Below are 20,738 nucleotides of genomic sequence, written 5' to 3' on the forward strand. Positions count from 1 at the left end.
GATAGGCGTTCGTGTTCAAGACGAAGATATCAAAATGAAATGTGAACAGTAGACATTGGTTGTTCATTCATTGTCGTCGGTACACAGTTGGCTAGATATACTGCGATCTGGGTTGGCCGACAACAGATAATTCATATATTTCGATCAATTCTAAAAGACATACCACTATTCTTGTTCATCACAGGGTCTTGTCCATGCTGGTGGAAATGTTCGTCCCTTCGCAATGATTCCGTGCCTAACCACAGACTTGGGAGGGAGGTTGGATTTCCGTCGAAGTAGGTGTTAATCTATGTAAGGACTGTCCACATGTTCGGCCCAACTTGTAGAATGAGCGTTTTGTTATTGACATCGAGCATTTAAATACTCTGTACCCCATATGGAGAATAAGAAATATGCGATCGCCACCGCAGAAACCTGGGTGTTCTTGACTCAAACAGAAGGCTACTAGAGCCACTTTTTAGAAAGTAGTAAGTCGATCAATGGGTTAATATATTATTTCACAAATCCAGATTAACAGCAGAGCAAGCTATTCCATAAGGTTGATATGAAGCAATGGAACAAGCTCGACGTTGCCGGTTGCGTCTGGCGATACTCCATGATCACGTGATGCGAATCCCAGCCCAGGCCAACGAGAACCTTGGAAAAAAAGAAAGCAACAACCGAAGAAGAATGAAATCAACGCTTCACCAAGGGGATCACGCATCTCTGTACTGTACATTGCTGTCGACCTACCTGAAACCTCTATTGACTCTTTCTGTGTAGCCTTTGCGGTTTCCCAAAGCTATTTTTACTGCATATCCAACCCTCAGAATCGCAGCGTCTTTTTAGACTTGACTTGCGCCCTTGAGAAGCTATCAGTCGGCGCTGCAAACCACTTCAGCACAAAATGTACAACCCATACCAATGTAAGTCTTTTCCTGGCACGCTGATTTCTCTTTTTGGAGCTTCACAGATTCCAAGCGATGCTAATAACTTTTTTATTTTCAGCACAAACCCCTTTCGGTAGACCACCGGAGTTTACTGCATTCCCAGGAGGCCCCCCCGGCATGCGTATGATAACACCGCCCCCTTATACCGCACATATATACTGATATTAAATCTAGCACCTCCTCCCGGATTGTCAGCCCCTGGGACTGGCCCTCCACCTGCCATGCAACAATCGAATACCCAGCAACCTGGCCGACCAGGTGGATTCCCTCCGAACTTTCAACCCCCCGCAAATATGCCCAATATTAACTTCTCCGCTCCTGTTATCCGCCTTGGCACCTCTGGCGCATCGAAATCAGCTACTCCTATGGAAAGCGGCCGGGAACGTGGAGGAGAGACTGGTGGGAGACGTGGTGGCCAGGGCCATCATTCGTTGGAATCGCAGCGCCAGAATTTACGAGACGCGATGTTACAACTACAACCGCCTACGAAAGAAGAGGTTGTGCGGACTATATTTGTTGGTGGCATAACGGAGGGAGTCAGCAGCGATGAAGATATAGAACGGATACTTCGAACTACGGGGAATTTGAAGCGTTGGATCCGTGCTACGGATGCGGATGAGAAGCCATGCACGTTTGGTTTTGCAGAGTATGAGGACCCTGAGAGTTTAAGCACGGCAGTAGAAGTGCTAAAGGATATTGAAGTACCTGTGAAAAAACCGACTCCAGTGAAAGAGGACGGGGTGGACGGGGACGAGGTTGAGAAGAGCAAGCTACTGGTATGCATTTGATACTACTTGTATTGACATTACAGTGTGCTAACTGATAATAGGTGGTTTTCGATGATAGCTCTCTCAAGTACCTCGAACAATTTGAGTCGACTACCCAGCGAGACCCTGAAGCTGAGCAAGCACGGTTAGATGGGGCTAAAGCGGCTCTGGCCAAAGTCCTCTCCGAGCTTGCCAGCCCGCCAGCCCCTGCTAAAGCGGATGAGCCTTCAAAAGTGGTGGACGGCGAGGGCGATACCCCAATGAAAGATGCAGATGGACAGAAAGACGGGAGCCCTGCTGAAGTTGTTACGATTCCTATTAACGTTGAGGATGAGTTGTCAGATATTCCTGCGGAAATGAGAGAAACTGTCGCAAAAGAAATTGCCGCGTTCCGTGAAAGAAGCAATCGCCGCGACCTTGAAAGACTGAAGAGAGAAGAAGAACTCGAATCTCTAGAGCGAGCTAGAGCCAGTGGATCTAGACCAAGCAGATTAGCTTCACCGCCCCCAACGGCACCAAGTGGCCCTGCTGGAGGTGCAAATGGCATCCCTCTGGGGCCGAGGGACAGGGGTGTTCCAAATGCTCCTTCGGCTCCAAAGGGGTTTGGCCATCAGATCCCAAGGGACTACCAGAAGGGGGTGTCGTTCGTGAACGGAAGCGGGATAAATGGTGCTAATGAAGACGAGGATACCGACGCAAGCGATGAAGAGCTTGAAAGAAGGCGGAAGGATAAGAAAGCCATTGAAGCGGAGAAGCAGTACTTAGATCAAGAAAGGAGATGGCTGAATCGGGAGCGGAGCAGAACAGCAGCAGTGGAGCGAGAAAAAAATCGGGACAAGGAAGAAGATATCCGACTACAGGAGGAAAAGCAAATCATGGCTAAACGCCTGCGAGAATGGAACGACGACGTCGAAGCTAGCCGAAAACTCGAGGAGTACTACGCTGACCGTGGAGTCTGGATACGGAATAGGGCGGCATTTAGAAACAGAGAGATCAACATGGATGAAGCCGATCGTGCTGCAGAGGAACGCGAGAATGCCCGGACTCAACAACAACGAGAACAAGCTCGCGGCATGGCGGACGACTTCCTTGCCCGGCAAGCTGAGGAGTTGGAGTCCCGGACCCAAGCACCAAGAGAGCCACAACGCTTTAAATTGTCTCTGGGTGCAGCAGCACAGAGAGCCCAGGCTACGGCGCGGAGAACAGTGGCGGAAGTCGAGGGTCTTCTTGAAGATGAGGAGGACACGGGAGCCGCCACGAGGCGTCCACTTACTTCTATTAAGTTTGACACTGCGGCTGAGTCGGCCGGTCTTACGGACGAAGAGCGCGCACAGGCGGCAAGACAACTTGCTGCAGATATTCCATCGGACAAAGAAGGCCTTTGGAACTGGGAGGTTAACTGGGAGTTTGTGGATGAGTCTGTGCGGGGCGAACAGCTCAAGCCATTCGTCGAGAAGAAAATTATGGAGTATCTTGGTGTCCAAGAGCAGATGCTGGTCGACGTGGTTGAGGAACATATCCGGAAACGGGGACATCCTCAGGAGTTAGTCGAGCTGTTGGAAGAGGTGAGACCCCGTCCTTTTCCTAATCCCCTCTTTTGCTTTTCAAGCCCCTCTATTTACCGAGTTTCACACGATTGTCATCTTGTTACATCATGTCTTGCAATACTAATGATTATGATTTTACCGTTCAGGCTCTGGACGAGGAGGCGGAGATTCTAGTTAAGAAACTCTGGCGCATGATTATCTTCTTCTCAGAAAGCGAGAAAAGAGGTCTCTCCGGCTAAAATATAAATGTAACTATATGTATACATTTCCATAGGAGAGAAATGATGACTTCCACTTAGTTTATTCGGCGGGGTTCATTCGGATGCAGTGCAGTCTATTTAACCCGGTTTGGTTTTATGTGAGATTCCCTTAAAAATCGTTCATCATCTATTAATGATTCATAGTTATTCGCCCTCTCCCTGGCTTTTATTTTTAATTTGTAAACTAGCTGAAAATGGATGCTTTAGCATTTCCTTTTGACGCATGAAATAGTATTCAACCATTAGTCTGTTCTGTGCTCACGAGTCTTTCAGGAGTTTATTACCTTCTCGTTCGTTTGATACATGGGGCACTACCCCTTACCTAAGGGGCCATTTTTCTCCCCTCATATGATGTGGTTTCGAAAAAGAAACCACTACAAGTCAGTGAAATGGAATCGAGGCCTCTCAATCTTGGTAATGTGGCTCAGTATCACGAGCATGATCTAACCAGGTATATGTGAATTCGATACATAATTGAAATCATAAAGCAAAATGGAATGCCCTTCGATCCTGGTCCTGCTTTACCTTCTTTTAATAGGTACATGTACATACATTACATCAGCCCGCAACCACCCGGAAATTGGGGGTTGATCAATCTCGCGAAATATATAACCTTTCCTTCATCGTCAAGGGATCGCACGATGCCGTCTACACCAACATCGGTGAACCCCCTAGAATCTTTACTTAGCGCATGGATGACATTCAGTAGGTCGTTCTGGCTCCTGATGGACACCCAATCAGCATATTTTCATCATGACGGGCCATCCATATATTGGACTTTGCACTGCAGCGGCGCTTTCTGCAGCGATACCAAGGAGCACAAGGGAGAAAAAAAATAAAATAAAAAAAAGGCGATGCTGAAGCTTCATGATGATGGGTATATATAATACAGGAAGTACCGTCCAATTGAAGAAGCACATTCCGCAGTTGAGGGTAGTCCTTCTCGGTCCTATATCCAAGTTTCCCTCAACATCAGAACTTGGGTAGTCTTGAGAAATAAAATTGGCCCCCGAAAGCAGACAAGATACAGGATTTATCAAGCGCGAATGTCAACTTCTTGTCGAGGATAGACTCTGAAACGAAAACTTCCCATCTGACTGTTAAGGACGGCAAAATCGAAAATTGAACGGCCAATCAATGACTTCCTACCACCTTTCGTCATTGCTTGATCTTGAACTACTCCTGTTCATGACGACCGCACGGCTTACCTCGCCAGATAAGGAATGCCATTCATTTTTTTTTTTTTTTTTTTTTTTTTTTTTAGATTAAAACAACGCGTCTTTAGGATACAGGTCATAATCAGATACATTGCGTCCCTTCCCCCTCCTCATTCCCCCGGGGCTCCACTACTCACCATGGGACTGGCCTGAGAAGATCCTGGACAATCTCAATCGGAGCTCAGGTCTCAAATAGAATGTTGGCTCATGGCCAGTGAAAGGCGGTCGTAGTAGTATCTGGTTCTATATCAGATGAATCTGAAAGCTACATGCATCTACCCGCAGATTCTTATGCGTACGGTTGGTACATGGCCATGTACATGTACGACGTTGGAAGTACTTCAAGAATCCAGCTTCTCTCAAGACCCTTGAACTCTTATTATCTGGCACTTTTTTGTTGCTCACTGGGCGACGTGCCGGATTGTATTTAGCAATTAATTCTTTTATTGAACAACCTGACCTTATTATATATTGGATTTTGCTTCTCTCCTTACCCCCAGGGGCTTCTTCCAACGATCAACAAGGTTAGAAAGAGGGGGAAGCAGATGTGATGTTAAAAGATTATACGGAAATTTATATCTTCTGTCCCCCACTGGTTTCACAACGCACAACGTAGTAATTATACTTCTCTGTACACCCGGTAGTCGCCGTTTTTGATGCATAAATCTTGTTCTGGCCTGCTTGATGGCCCGTATGACGCGACATTCCGTCCCCAACCCCCATCCATAGGGCCGGAATATACTTCCTATAAACGCAATTCACAAAACGATGCTTCACCATAAGAGGATACCGTTTTGGTCCCACCACCCCTTGTCAACAATGCAGAAGCCGAGGGTTGCAGAACGAACTATGCCGTGGGTCAATTGCACAGCTGGAATTGAAAGAAAGGATGAAGGTGGTGGTATTGGTACCCAACCTATGTACATCGTTGAGGAAGTATATGGAAGTAGGGGCTGTGTTAGCTCCCTTGACGCCTCCAGCCAGTGATGATCTAAGTGTTATGCTTTTGAGGGAATTTGGGAGGAGGAGGGAGGTCTACTTTTTTGGTCCTTGCTGGTGATGATTTAGTAAATGTATGTCTTTGTTGAGGGATGGGAATTGGTCGCCTTAGACTGCTGAAGCTGGGGCGGGGGTCTGTAGTTGGGGATCTAAAATAATTGAACGCATCAAAGTGGTAAGGAAGGAAATGAAGATGAAGCAGTTGCGTTTGGCATAGTCAGGGTGTGTTTTTGATATGATCGAAAGTCAGAGAGCAAAAAATGCGAGCCTAAATATAGAGAAAGGGGGAGCAGATATAAAAGTAGCACTGCCTATCGATATATGTCATTTAATAGTAACATGAGGAATTAAGGGCAATGTGCCACCGTGGGTGTAAATTCAGATCTCAGGCGCTCAGATGATCTTCATCAGACAATAGGAAAGACATAGAAGTACATGTATGTACATGTACATACATACTGTACGGAGTGGATGGTAGAGAAAATACGACGGGCACTCGGGTAGTGACAAAAAATCAAGGAGGTCACTGCATTGCAGTGTAATAGCCAGCGGAAAACGTAGATCCAGTAGTCTTTGATATCAAAAATAATACATAACTAGTCACCAGATTGCCACAGGATAGGACAGGACTTCTAAAGCCTCAATTCTCATGATTCGTGGATCTGAACACTGCGAAAAGTTGGAAAGTCCCGCCGCCATCCATCGAGAGTTTTTCTTCATGATAGAACCAAATCTTTTACATAGAAATGGAAATTGGAAAGCAGGTAAAATAAAAATAAAAAATAGGAAAACCAATACGAGTATATTAACAAAGAAGCAGGGCAAAGTTAAAAAACAACAACGGGGATATCTACAGCTTGGCAATCATCGTATTTCCCTTTTGCAGCCATTTTACAGCATCCCCGACAAGTTCGTCGACAATAGCCTTGGCGGGCTTCTTCTCGTTAACCACAGCAGCAACCTTACCCATCAGGTAGGGGCGGGCATTCTCAATCATGTCATCATCAGCATCGTCAGGGAGGTTCTCAAAGTCGTGCTCGACAGGGATGATGCCCTTGCTAGTAAGCTCCTTAATTTCCTCAGCGCGGTTCTCTTCCCAGTTTTGGATATAGGCGTTGTTGCGGACGCGGAGGGGTCGGCCCTGTAGATAGAAAGTATTAGCAATTTTGGAAGCTGGGAAAATGTTACTGTGCAAAAATACACCAGGGAAAAGAAAGGCACGGCTAGGATCAGGCTTAGCCGGGGGGAAGAGCATACGGTGAAAATGACGGTGCGGATATTATCATCAAAGCCAGACGTGCGGACGGCCTCCTGGTGAGGCTCGGGAGCACCAGCCTCATCTGCAAGGATGAAACGGGTACCAACCCAGACGGCGGAAGCGCCCAACATCAGAGCTGAGGCAACAGACTGGCCGTTGAAGATACCACCGGCAGCAATGCACTGTACTGGTTTCTTGGTGAAGGGGCTAATGTGTTGGGCGCACAGCTTGGAAACGGTGGGAATAAGGATGGAAGTGGGGACGTCTCCGGTGTGGCCACCACCCTCACCACCCTGGGCGCAAATCAAGTCCGCACCAACGTCGATGGCCTTCTGGACGTGCTTGGGATGGCCAATCATGTTCATGTAGAGAATTCCATTGGCGTGGAGCTTCTCGACAACCGCCTTTGGTGGGACGCCGATGGCGCACACAAAGAGACGCGTGCCGCTCTCGATGATGATATCGATCAGCTCATCGAGCTTGCCCTTGGTGTAATCATAGCTATATTTGGGTTGCTTGTGTTAGTTATGTTTAGTATGTGTATGTGTCCCGGGGGCCACGTGAGGCTGAAACACATGGGAATTACATACTTCGTCTTGCGCGCATTTCCTCCAACCTGAGGAAGCAAGAGATCAACACCGAAAGGAGCGTTCTTATCATGCAAGTAACTCTTCAGCTCAGCGATCTGCTCCCGCAACATATCCGGAGTGTAGCCAACGCCTCCGATAACACCGAGACCTCCAGCATTTGTAACGGCAGCAGCGAGTTTAGGGCCGGCAGCAACGTTCATACCAGCCAAAAGGACAGGGTGCTTGATCCCTAGAAGATCGGTGGCCGTCGTGCGGAGTTGTTCTACAGCAAATTCAAAAAAAAGCAAAATTAGCAAAAACGTCGCTTTCGTACCATGTTTGGGACTTGATTTTCGGCGGAAAGCCGAAGCATGTGCTTTTCGGGGACTCACGAGGAGAAGCCATTTTGTCTGATTCGGGGAGGGAGTTTGAGAGAACCAAGTAAGTTTTATGGATAAAATAAAAAATATACAAGGATCGTACAGAGGATTTCTGGAGTTAGGTACGGAATAGAGAAGGACGAAGGAGAGAAGCAAGGGCGCGGATATTTATTTCAGCTGCTAATAGAGAGTAGATGGCGAAAGTTGGAGATGCCTCGGCAGAAGTGGCAGCGGTGGGTGGTGCTTGTCGGCTCGAAGACTAAAGCAAGCGTGGAGTGTCGCCTTTCCTCCCCTATGTCCGGCACTTTCGGTTGAATTAACCATATCAATCTGTACCCGAGATACCGTTCTCCGCATCAGGAGACTGAATCCAAATGGACTAGCTATCCTCAGAGGAATCAATAATAAGTAAACATGGCAACGGGGTTGGAGATGCGTTTCGATCTTGCCGAACAATACCCATACATACAGCAGCAGCTCATAACCGCCACTGTGTGGGGAACTCCTCCCAATTTGCCCCTTGCGCGTATCAAGGCTGTATCTGGTAGTATTGATACCACTAAACCAAATATAGGATGGTGTTGCTGTGCCGAGACTCTGCTTATATAATGATCTAGAATTTTATCATGTGACTTTCCAGGACGCATTTGTCTCGGCACGGATTATCCAGATTTCCGACGGCTGAGACAAAAAGGCAATTATCGAACAGCCCTAGTCAGGGCCCAAGGACTCGTGGGTCGCTCAGCCAGCGCATTAGTTACCCCCAGCAGACTACGGAGTACTCTACTACTGCACTCACTCCCCCTGCCAACATGTGTTTGCCTCAATTCGACGTAAGCGCCGCGCCCATTCTTCTCGGGTACTGTGAATCATCCTACCATGTCTGAGGCGCAAGCCAGGCGGAGGCAGCCGGCAGCTGCAAGCTTCCAGTGCGGGCGTCTAGACTATGATTGCTCACGGCCCGCCTGGCCCGATACGATCCATTCCCCTCATGGTTTGCGAGGGCTGCTTGGCTCAAGCGGGGAACTCTTGGCTCTAGGCCAGCCGGGGCCAGGGCTATCACGTGGTCACCATACTCAAGGAAAATCCATGGATGTGGTTAACTGCACCCTCCATTTTCCCACCTATCGTAATATCTGACAAATAAAATCTTACTGCGGAGCTACAGTCTTCTCATTGGCTGAGCAAATGAGATATGGCGAATCCGCCGATTGAGAGCCGCCCACAAATGTCAAACGATGTATTTTGTGTGTGGTGTGTGCGCAGCGCTCGCGATGCCCAACCTACCACTTGCCCCAATTGGTTCAATTTCAAGAGCTCACAGCCTCACAGGATAGCCGACACAATACCACACCTCACAGCTCTCCAAGGTTCCAAACAATTCTCAGCTACAATGTGCGGTGCTAGAGGGAAAAGAGCGGGTCCTCGCTCAGCAAGCTCCATACCAGTGATATCACTCTCATCTCATTATTACAGATTTCCCTCCGTTTGCCTGCTCGTAAGCCTCTCATCCATGAGCGAACGCACCTGTGAGCATGGGATAGCTTGTTCGACAAGGATCGAACTCCAAAACCAAATCCCGATTTCCTTCCGCCTGGATCAGTTTTTGGCTCTTGTTCTGAGATTTTGTGTCTTTTTATTCGTTCATTCGCTTATCTCGCCCCTTCCGCTAACATTCCCTGCCACCAGCAGCGCACAATGTCAGTGTTGTGTTCATCAAGCTCAAATTGAAAGTTTTAAATAAATCCTCGTGAACGGGTGTCCGATGTAATCTAACACGGTAGCATGTCAAACGCAAAGCCTCCTAGTCACACATCAATAACCGTGTATGACCTGTGCGACTCGAAACGGTTTTTTCTATGAGACTTTCAGGTGACATTTACCATTTTTTGGTCACTATGAAACTCTTTAACACGGCAGAAAGGAGTCATCAACAAGTAGAACCATATTTTTTGGTCCTTAATAATGAAAGTGGCCGAAAATGGTTCAATAAACGAGGACGATCGGAATCGGTATTGTTGCCATTTTTTGGGAGGGAGGTAAAATAAAGAAAGAACAGTCCACCAGAGCAGGAGGGCACGCAGCAGTTGACTGGGGGTGCACATCGATTCCTTTAATGAGCTCTTATATCCATAGCAAGAAAAAGTCTATCGATGGTCGGTCTGTCATTTGAACAAAGGGCTCTCCTTTTTTGATCGAGATGACGTTACATAGTTTCCCGCTCAATCGGGATCACAGCAGAACCCACAAAGTTTTTCTTTATGGATTCTTTCATCTTTTTATGTAGAGCCCTCTTAATTTTATTTTTGTCCCCCTTTTCTTTGAGAATTCCCGCTCCAGGTTTCAGAACCAGACTATTCTTGATGCTCTCGTGCCGCTCTCGTGTCTCCTACTGACGAAATATGTCATAGGAATATGAATCTGTTCATCACATTTACAGATACCCCTTATAAGCTCCGCCTTCGTCACCCCAACTGACCTACCTTTGCCGCATCTGATACATCAATTTTTGCCCTTCTCTTTAATTAATTCTCCTATTTATGCATCTTTATTCAGCGACGGACAAAAAGTTAAAAATAAAATTAAACAGGGACGTGCGTTGTTCGGGAATTAAGTTGTTCTGTGGTGGTATTAAACCTGCGAACGCAGCAATCGACTTACCTATGTAGCCAACCAGTTAGGATGGGATCATGAAAAGAAAGAGGACTGATCGTGGAAAAATTCAGCTTCAATTCAGAGCCAAGCTAGGCAACTTCACGATCTTTGGAGGCACAGATCGATGATAAATGTCACAAAAGTGATAACTCGAACAGAAATATCAGTAAACGGATGGATAAGCAAATAACACGCCATGGGGCTTATTGAAGTAGAAAGTCTTATGCACTGTGCCGGAGTTGATTAAAGCAAGAGATGATTGAGAAAAATGTTCTCAAACGTATTTCAATAGAACAGACTTTTCACACAAGAACCAAAAAAGGAACCGACTATGCTCGTCGACATTTGCGGACCGCGTCGACCCTTTTAAGCAGAACGGAAATTTAAGCAAAAACAAACCGGGGGTCAAATCTCCTTTTTCTTTATCAGCTTTCTGTAGCGTGGATAAAGAGAACTCGGCGGGGGGGCCGGAAACAATGGTTCACAGTCGCACAACAGCCTGGGACGATATAGTGAAACCAAGAACCAGGACATGGACGCAGGGTAAATAAGAGAGGAACGAAACCCAACAACCCCCCGATGCAATCATGTGCACGATGCGATGCGCTGGATCGTGCACTCCGTGCTCCCTCTGGATCATGCAAAAATATATTATTCCTCCTGTCAAACATGATTTCTTGGGGATGGGAGATGCAGGACCACAACGGTCATGGCGCGAGTGGCTGACGACACACCCAGGTTTTCGTCAGAGATGATCTGCAGGTGGATTGAGATATGACGCAGGAAAATCTCGATTCCTTCATTATTGGGTCTGCGTGGTTACATGTAGCTTTGGGGGGAAAAGTCAATGGGCCAATGGACCAATGAACCAATGATGACAATTGCTAGCTAGCTCACGTTCTCTACTCCGCTCATTTTTTGTACATGTACATGTACAGGACTCAGCACATTTCGCTTTTGGCTTTTGGGGATATACGTGGAGAGAGGCTCGGATAGCTGCCGTCATAGTTAGCGGGAGGTTAAAAAAAAAAGTATCCGTATAGTCTGGCCCGATCTGAGATCACCATAGCTCAACACCGCCTCTCCATATCCTGGAGCTCGATGCAGCCTTTGCATTTTAATCCTCCCAGCTTTGACCTCATGACTGGGATCCCACATCGGGATCACTTAGTTCATGCCATGCCATGAGTGTTGTCTAGTATTTACCGAACACCGATCGACCCTTATGGGACCGGAGCCAGCAGATTAGAGAGATATTAGAGCAACCCAGAGTCCGGTGACGGAAAGTCAATTTCTGACTACAGAAAGAAAGCTGCACATTTCAGATGAAACAAATTAGCCTCACATCCGTAGCTTTTGTTTCCTGGCAGACTCCTTTGGCTTCTATCCAACTTCGTCAACCCAGTGCCCGCTATCAAAACGGAAATTGGACCTCTTTCTAGCGGAGGAGTATCGTATCAGTGTTGCATCTTCTTGGCAGGTCCTTCCGACGCGAACCACCACAGTTAGTTTGGTCACTAACATAAGCTAGCTTGGTAACCTTGGTCCAAATCACTCAACGGACATCCTTCCATCTTCAGGTCTAATGCACATCTCCCTTGGGGGATGGTGGGCTCGGCATTACTTTTCGTAGCAATTATTTTGTCTGTCCTGGTTTGTGGATCTGGCCAAGTACAAGGGTGAACTGGCCAAAGTCCCCCAAAAAGAGCCATAGGCCGCACCTGCCCGGTAGCGGTATACCAGGATTGTAGCGGCGCATAAGAGGGCAAGGGTTTCGAGTCGCTTAACACACAACTCATTGGCGGGCGGCATTTTCTCACGCAAACGACGATTCCCACATTACCCCTCTGCTGATGGGGTGTGTGCAAGGGGATGAGGAGGGTGGAGGACACGGAATGATGCAACTGCGGCAATGCGGGATGGAGAGCGCCGCACCACCTATGCCAGCAACGAATCCAATTAATAGTCAATAAACCTGCGGTGTGCATAGGAGGGGCGTATTTTATGGGTTGCTAGCATGTCAAGGCAAGCTTTGTTGAGTTAATCTGGGAATTACCCGATCTAGTCCCGCCAGCGACTCCCCTGTCTGTGAGGACAGGTTGGACAGATGTGCATGACAATCATGCTGGCGTCTGAGTTCCCTGGTATGGTGTCTGTTGGCTGTGGCCGGTATAAAGAGGGATATATAGACCCAGGGTGCTGTCGGAGTTTTTGGTACTTTGGTCTGAGAATTATCGACGCTGCGTGTTAGAAGCACATCGGTTTGTCGCTCATATAATATCTAATATATATATATATATTTTGTGTCGCAGAGGGAACATAGAAGCTCAGACCTTTTTCTCTTTTTCTTCAAAAAAGGTTTTTAACTCTTTTTCCTCTCCTTCCCACTCCGCTTTTATATATACCTCACCACCAGCTTCGTAGCTTCGCCGGATATGGGTGGTTGTGCTAGCGTCATTACAACTCAAACGAATCAGTTAGGAGATGTGGTCCGAAGGCGGGGGAAGAAACTCCTTGCTTCCACTTCTCAGTCTTCACCATCACTACCCAGCTTACCGCGAAAGCAAAAGTTTCGGACCTTGATAAAGAAGAACAAACAAAAATCCCTGGAAAAGGCAGAACGCCTCTTTCGAAAATCAAACCCAACATTCAACGACACTTCCAAAATAGACCGCCTGCGTGCAACAGAGTATTCTACCCTAGACAAGGAGGGCCACATTTATTTGGACTATACAGGTGGAGGACTCTATGCCGACTCCCAGCTGCGGGCACATCATGAGCTTCTTGCCCGCAACATTTTTGGGAATCCACATTCCCTCAACCCAACTTCTAGTGCCATCACAGAGCTGGATGAGCAAGCTCGAGCACAGGTGCTATCTTTCTTCAATGCTTCCCCTGAAGAATATATCGTTATCTTCACACCTAACGCATCCGCCGGCATGAAATTAGTTGGTGAAGCATACCCCTTCTCTCCAGGTGCCGAGGTGATATTGTTATGGGACAACCATAACTCTGCGCACGGGGTTCGTGAATATGCTCGCTCCAAGGGCGCCACAGTCTCATATATTCCGGTGACGTTGCCTGAGATGCGCGCGGACGAGTCAGTGATTGAGAACGCCCTTCTGCCGAAGGATGAAAAAATTAGCAATCCCCGCCTGTTTATTTATCCCGCCCAATCGAACTTCTCTGGTACCCAACATCCTCTCGAGTGGATTGACAAGGCCCACGAACAAGGATGTGATGTTTTGCTCGACGCTGCTGCTTTTGTCCCTACCAACCGCTTGGATCTCTCCCGCTGGCACCCTGATTTTGTGCCCATCTCCTTCTATAAGATGTTTGGATATCCTACCGGCGCTGGCTGCTTAATTGCTCGTCGGGAAGCATTGGCACGTTTGGAAAAGCCATGGTTTGCTGGCGGCACTGTCTGGGGTAGCTCAGTCCAGGCTGGTGGGCATGTGCTCTTGCAGGGGCATGCAGCCTTCGAGGATGGCACCATTAACTATCTAAACCTCCCAGCGGTACACATCGGCCTTAATCATTTGGCGAGCATCGGGATAGAGACAGTCCACGAACGTGTCGCGTGTCTGATGGACTGGTTGATCAAAGAGATGCTGTCCCTCCGTCACTCCAATGGTAGTGAGGTTGTGAGGCTCTACGGACCGGCCAACACATATCGACGCGGCGGAACCTTTACATTCAACTTTATAACACCCACGGGTGAAGTGGTTGATGAGCGCATTGTCGAGAAACTTTCCTCTGCGCTTAATATTTCATTGCGGACAGGCTGTTTCTGCAACCCTGGTGCTGGAGAGGCTGCTTTCATCCTCACACAACCAGCACTTGTCAGCGCGTTCAATGGGGAGGCCGAAATGAAGACCACCGGCCAAATGAAGGGTTTTGATGACTTCTTGATCGATATGGGGATGACCACTGGCGGTGGCGTCCGGGCCTCTCTTGGGTTGATGTCCAACTTCGCCGATGTTTATCGATTCGTTCAATTTTCCCGCGCCTTCATCGACGCCGTTCCAGTAGTCGAGAAACTTATTCCCCGGTTGCACTGTTGAGGTTGATTATCGATATCAGCGTGTTTAACTTCTCCTTTTTCTTCGCTTTCTAAACGCTAAAACGATCAACGACGGAAGGCTTGAGTGTGTATATTAGCCGACGTGAACATGTACATAACGATTTGAAGATTACCGACTTCATGAACATATCCGAGCCCTACATGACTTTGTATTCTTTTTAAGTGTTTTTGCCACTCTGTCGGGATCGGTGCGGGCGCCATTTAATGGTCCACCAAGGCTGAATATATGATGTCTCTTCAACTCCAGTGTGATTTTTTGTTTCTGGCGTTATTGGTCTTATGTATGATCCGAGAAGAATTGGATGGGACTTGCGTAGAGAGCGGCGCTGATCGACATATGAACAAATTATAAGCGGGACGATGTATATAGTTTATAGAGCCCCGCAGAATGCCCACCTCGATACAGCTTCTCCAACTGCAACACGCTCAGTTTCCCGATTTGTTGAAAGTATCTGAAAAGATTAGTGTTTGATGAAAGAAGGTGGAATAGAAAAGAGGACAGTCAGAGTTCTTTAAGAAAATTTTTAAGAACAATAGCAGAACCAGAGAGCTATTGTTCTTGATATTGGCGGGTTCGGCTGCCGCCCAGAACTCAAAAGTTGGAACATTTTTACATGTTCAAGAAAACCCATTCTTTTTCAGATGGGAAGAATACAATCGGCGGATACTTAACCGTTTAGCTTGCCAAACGGGGAACATGCTTCTTATATATTTAAGGGTAATCGTTGGTCTCCGTGGTATTTCTACTAGCAACTACGCTGCGTAGGAATGTATATTAATATTATGGTGGGGTAGAGTAGGTCAACAGTCACAGATTGAACTACTGACTATATAAATCAATAGAAAACGCTCTATCATAGATAATCTGCTGAAAACTAATTACATTTGAAAAGTCATTATTCTCTGTCTTTTCCACTCATAAGTTCTAGCAATCTATCTCATGAAACACTAAGATGTGACTGTGCTCAGAGATTTAGTAAGATTATCCTGAGTGATTGGCCAGAAATGCGCATGAAGGAGCAAAGCACTCCGATTCAAAGGAGCTCAAAGTGTCCACGGATTTAAATATTTTCACGAACCCCAAACATTCGTACCCGGTCATATCAAAGGATGTGGTTATATATGGCGAATTCCTTATACAATGACTGTTTGGAACGTTATTAAAGCCACGGTGTAGATTTGGAAAGTTATATCTACCGGCATGGCATCGAAGGTGAGGTGAGCGATGGAAAATTCAATATCTGTCAAAAAGTGCTCAGCATACGGAATGCGTACTGAATCTCATTAAAACTGCATGAAACACATATCTCATTTCTTGACAATGAGTGACTTCTCTATATACTTCAGGCACTGTCAGGAAAAAGAGGTTATACACTACTGAACGCCACCAACATCGTATTACTACAATATTTCTCATCATCATCATCAGCTTACTACAACACTTGTCTAATACTTGCTTATGCTAGCTCTCTTGGCTCGCACATATATTTTACTATAAATAGCTCTATCTTTTGTATGAAATAGATATATTAGATAGTGTATGAATAATATGACAAGCAGATCTTGATACACATAAGATTCATATGTCTTCAACATATTCATCTATGACACTCAATTCAACAGTTATGAGCCTGGTAAGCAGCATCTGAAGAGAAGTGTGATACACTGATCTCAATTCTCATTTGAATTTGACAACAATCATTTGAACTGAGATGATTGATTCTCATTCATATACAGTCCGATCTAATTGACTGTTATATTCAATTCCCAATTCTCACTCATATACATTCTGATATACTTGACTGATATACATTCTGAATTCTGATCATATCTATCCTCAAATACTTGAACCAATTCATCAATTCATTCAATATAACTGATATGACAGACAAGACAATGTCTAGTGCAACTGTACATCTTAGTGTTTCTAGAGATTGAAAACTTTGATACAAGCATATGCTAGAATATGCAAAGAACAAGAAGATATCAGACTTCATTAATCTTGACAAACCTGATATCTTCTCTGAACTAGAAGAACCTCTGAAACCTGAGTGTTCAGAAGAAGTCATCATGAAGGCTAAGATAGTATATGACATCAAGATCACTGTGTGAAAAATCAAATATATGAAATATGAGAAATTGAATAAAGATATGACAAAGATATAAGATGTCATATAAAGAACAGTGAATATCACAGAGCTATAACATGTACACAGTGAGAATGATGATATAAAGAAGATTATTCATTCATTAAGAGATTGACTCTCACTCATGATCACAGACTATCAAGATGATGTGAGAACCTGATATTATAATCTCTGCAAAGCACTGAAAAACAGAGATATAGAGAAGTAATTAAATAACTGATCACTTATCAAAGATAATATCAAAGAGATGAATATAGCTGAACAGTTCAACTTGAAGAAAGACTTCTTAAATATGAATCTAGCTATTGATGCAGATTATACACAAGCATGAATAAAGAATGTTCAATATAATAAAGATATCATATCTTTGATAGAGTTAGTTAAGAACTTTAAGAAAAGATATAGAGAAATAAGTATTCTCAAAGAAGATAAATTATGACGGGCTGCGCCCGATCAATTATATAGACTATTTCATTACACTCCATAGATTCTTTCATTTCCAATCGCTGATCCGCGGCCGCTATGAACGCGCGTAGTGTACGCTTTGATTCTCGGCCATTCCTGATCACTGATCCTCGGCCACTATGAACACGCGTATATTCTTCCACCTCAAAGCTCCACCGCGTACGCCACCACATACACATATAAATATTCATCTCAATCACTGATTCTCATACTTTCTCTTTCTTTTCTTCTTTAACATTTTTATCTTTGTTATATAAGACCTATCAATATAATACTGATCTATTCAGTATAGACTTCTTACACTATAAAAATGTTCATTGTCTTCTTATTAGAAATGATTATTTATCAAGAGATATTCAAATATGTAATAATATATAAGAAATAGAGAAACAGTTAAACAGTTAAGCAGACACTGAGTTCTCAGATAGAAGCTTACTCATCAGTCATTCTGATTCTGTAATAAGATCTTACAAAGAGAATAAGATCTTATAAGAGAATATTAGTAAAAGACTTGAGAGTTCTGACACTCAGATATATGAGAATATAATTATACTTCTTCAAATTTCACAGATATTATATATCTAATAATTGATATAATCATGTCTAATGATAATATGAAACTCTCAAACATGAGTATAGACATAATATCACAGTGACTTTAAGTAATGTTGAAATTATAACAGTAATAGATAGTAAATATGCATATGACTTAACAACTTTAATATAAAGAGATTCAATGATTAATTCATACAATTTCAATATTTATAGAATTGAATATAAAAGTGCTGAAAGAATGCTTAGATACTCTTATATATTTTAATACTTCTGATCTCACTCTCTACTTATTATAAAGAATGAAAATGCTTATAAAACTGAGTATAAATGAAGATTTCATTAGTTTGTTAACTAATCAAGATTGATATATCAATGAATAATTGAAGAATTATATAAAATAGAAGTTTCATTCATGAATGAAAGTATGTGAATCAGTGTTACAAATATCTGATAATATTATAAGATATCTTAATATTCTGTTCTGAGACACTGTCATATAATAGAAAGTATTAGATTAATTACAGAGTATTTAATAGAGAAATACTTCTCTTACAATATTTATTCCTAACTTTAATATCAAGATTCTAGAAGTAGATAATCAATCTTGAGAGAATTAAATAAAGATTAGCATGCTTAGAAAGATATTGACTTTTAAACTCTTACAGACTCTTATAAGTGTATGTAAGAATAAGTACTTACAGGCGATTATTCAGGTGTTTGCAGCTTGGCGTGATATGTACTGTTAACTACTAGAAGTATTTGTGATAGAAAGATAAAATGTAGAAGTTAAATGTATAATAGTATTCAAGCTGAGTTATAAATAGTATTCATAAACTTCAGTCTATATAGTTGTGTATAATCAAGAGCTGCTAACTCTATTAATTATACAAGAGATAGAAATAGAGATAAAGAATTCATAAGAAGTAGAATTTCTTACATATTCTTCTCTCTCTAAGACTTTATCTGTAAAGTCTTTCACTGAGTAACTTCATAGAATCAGCTCAGCACTGCAGTGATACTCACTAAAAATTCTTCATATCTATAAAAAAATCTTAGTGAGAAAAAATCTCTTATTACTGTGAAGAGAAAAGAGTCTGTTACTTAGTTTCTTATTTTATAAGATTCTTTATAATCTATAGATTCTTCTCTAACTACTATACAGATTCATCTCATATCTTTCATATAGAAGAGTTTCAGTTAACTCTTAATTATTTTTATAAGATTCTTATATAATCATTATACAGATTTATCTTACAGATGAATCACTCTCTATAAGATCACTCTCATTAAAGAGAAGTATTTATAAGTTAATCTTTTACTCATTCTTATAAATCATTGTTCTTTGATACTGTAGAATTGTGAGAAATTTTTCATTCTTTTATTAACTCTATAGAATTGTAGAATTAAGATATCTGTAGTCTGCAATCACTCTTTATAGTTATATAGAAAGATTCAGACCTGTGATTTATAATCACTCTTATTTACTAGAGTGATCTGACTATTCTGTGAAATTACTCACAGTGTAAACAAATCTCTCTAAAGTAGTATAAATATTTCAGATCTGTTTACAGAATCTTATCTTCTTTTTTCTTTTTCTATAACAGCTCTCATTCTTATAAACTATGAGTATTCTCATTCATCTGTAAAGTATTTTCACTTAGATAATAGAGAGAAAGTGTTTCTAACAATATTCATATATTAATTTAAGAACTTCTCAAGAATAAAAATTTTTTCAATTTTAATATCTTTATAAATAATATCTGACTGCTGCTGAGCTTCTTATAAGTGTCTCTGTAACTTCTCTAATTACTTTTTACTGACTGATAAAGCAGAGATACTATTATTCATAACAGTATCTTTATCTCTTTCAGCTCTGTCACTGCATCTGATCTTCAGATCAGCAGTCAATTTCATGTCTCTTTCAGATTAGTTTCTGACTTTAAGTAGTACAGTCTCTCTCTTTACTGTAAGTCTTCTTATAAGTAATTTCTTACAGATTCTAGCTAACAGTTCTTACAAAGCTCTTAGTTTTATCAGTGTCTTCTACAGCTCTATGAGTCTATAATCACTCTCTCTCTGCTCACACAATCTCTGACCAGATATATGCAAATATGTCTAGGTTTTCTATCAATGATTCTTACACTGTGATGCATTTCTGCAATCTCATTATCAATGAGAGATAGATTTCTGAGTATCTGTAAAATTCAGATAATTAAGATAATGTAAATTCTATGAATTCATAACAGAAGTTAATCTAAATAGATAAGCTCTCTTCTTATATCTCAATTATTTCTGAGCTGAATACTTCAGCATAACTGAGAGAGTGAATATAGCTTTATAAGAGATATCTGATCATATATACAGATAGTCAGCTTTCAAGGTTCTGCTACAACTGTGTATACTCTGATATTCAGCTTCTCTGAAGTCTGTGTATTTCTGATAATCTTTATATTAAATACAATAATTGTCTGTATCATAGATATAATACTCTCTGCTTCTTTAAAGAGAGAAATTGATAGTTATGAGAAGATTAAGTATCACAGATATTAAGAATATAAATATAAGTTTTCTTTATTTTTTCTTTATTAGTCTCTAAATTGTGTTCACAGCTCTGTTTTTATTTTCTTATTTTTTAACTTTAATAAGAGTATGATTTCTTCTTTTCTTTATATATATCATGAACTGTTCATTTCAGTAGAAACTTATCATCTTATAGACTAGAGTTTATAAATAACAGTGTTAATATTTTTATTACAATCAGGTTCTTAGTAAAGATTACATTATTCTAACTTATCAGAATTTACAGTATAAAAGTTATATCTCAGCTTCTGCAGATATCTTATCTACTTAGATGATTTCTAAGTGAACTTATTCATCTTATTAGAATACTCTTATCACTAAATCTT

At 42.8% G+C, this 20,738-nt stretch overlaps 4 protein-coding genes across 5 annotated transcripts; 3 read left to right on the forward strand and 1 right to left on the reverse strand.

Annotated features, from left to right (window-relative positions):
• The first annotated feature begins 367 nt into the window (after positions 1 to 367).
• BDBG_06980 lies at positions 368 to 4,765 on the forward strand. 2 transcript variants are annotated; one of them, XM_031722872.1, is made up of 7 exons: positions 603 to 905; positions 988 to 1,050; positions 1,104 to 1,575; positions 1,632 to 1,705; positions 1,759 to 3,261; positions 3,390 to 3,601; positions 3,777 to 4,765. In XM_031722872.1, the coding sequence occupies exons 3-6, from the start codon at positions 1,539 to 1,541 to the stop codon at positions 3,480 to 3,482; spliced, it is 1,707 nt and encodes a 568-aa protein (XP_031579890.1). In that variant the 5' UTR covers positions 603 to 905; positions 988 to 1,050; positions 1,104 to 1,538; the 3' UTR covers positions 3,483 to 3,601; positions 3,777 to 4,765. The 2 variants fall into 2 exon arrangements, with proteins under 2 accessions (XP_031579889.1, XP_031579890.1); XM_031722871.1 differs by adding an exon at positions 368 to 467 and having other exon boundaries at positions 527 to 905; positions 1,104 to 1,705; positions 3,390 to 4,765.
• A 179-nt stretch (positions 4,766 to 4,944) lies between these two features.
• Positions 4,945 to 8,831, reverse strand: BDBG_06981 (oxidoreductase). Its single transcript, XM_002622424.2, has 4 exons — positions 7,939 to 8,831; positions 7,568 to 7,829; positions 6,977 to 7,478; positions 4,945 to 6,860 (listed from the first exon to the last, which is right to left on the reverse strand). The coding sequence occupies exons 1-4, from the start codon at positions 7,949 to 7,951 to the stop codon at positions 6,570 to 6,572; spliced, it is 1,068 nt and encodes a 355-aa protein (XP_002622470.1). The 5' UTR covers positions 7,952 to 8,831; the 3' UTR covers positions 4,945 to 6,569.
• A 2,625-nt stretch (positions 8,832 to 11,456) lies between these two features.
• On the forward strand, positions 11,457 to 15,538 carry BDBG_06982 (cysteine desulfurase). Its single transcript, XM_002622425.2, has one exon. It carries the CDS (start codon positions 13,017 to 13,019, stop codon positions 14,643 to 14,645), a length of 1,629 nt encoding a protein of 542 aa, XP_002622471.1. The 5' UTR covers positions 11,457 to 13,016; the 3' UTR covers positions 14,646 to 15,538.
• A 731-nt stretch (positions 15,539 to 16,269) lies between these two features.
• BDBG_17534 (uncharacterized protein) lies at positions 16,270 to 16,777 on the forward strand (the record flags this gene model as incomplete). The annotated part of the gene is made up of 2 exons (XM_031725227.1): positions 16,270 to 16,299; positions 16,619 to 16,777. 2 exons carry the CDS (start codon positions 16,270 to 16,272, stop codon positions 16,775 to 16,777), a joined length of 189 nt encoding a protein of 62 aa, XP_031579891.1.
• Between the last annotated feature and the right edge of the window lie 3,961 nt (positions 16,778 to 20,738).

The sequence above is a fragment of the Blastomyces gilchristii genome (genome assembly GCF_000003855.2).
Source record: "Blastomyces gilchristii SLH14081 genomic scaffold supercont1.17, whole genome shotgun sequence".
Taxonomy (NCBI): Eukaryota; Fungi; Ascomycota; class Eurotiomycetes; order Onygenales; family Ajellomycetaceae; genus Blastomyces; species Blastomyces gilchristii.

Excerpts from the sequence above, each read along its gene's own strand:
- BDBG_06981 (XM_002622424.2), bottom strand. Across the intron at positions 7,479-7,567 it reads GGAAATGCGCGCAAGACGAA|CTATGATTACACCAAGGGCA; the intron begins GTATGTAATTCC and ends ACCCAAATATAG. Across the intron at positions 6,861-6,976 it reads TCCGCACCGTCATTTTCACC|GGCCGACCCCTCCGCGTCCG; the intron begins GTATGCTCTTCC and ends TTCTATCTACAG.
- BDBG_06982 (XM_002622425.2), top strand. The coding sequence starts at position 13,017 with ATGGGTGGTTGTGCTAGCGTCATTACAACTCAAACGAATCAGTTAGGA.
- BDBG_06980 (XM_031722871.1), top strand. Across the intron at positions 1,051-1,103 it reads AGGAGGCCCCCCCGGCATGC|CACCTCCTCCCGGATTGTCA; the intron begins GTATGATAACAC and ends TATTAAATCTAG. Across the intron at positions 1,706-1,758 it reads TTGAGAAGAGCAAGCTACTG|GTGGTTTTCGATGATAGCTC; the intron begins GTATGCATTTGA and ends AACTGATAATAG.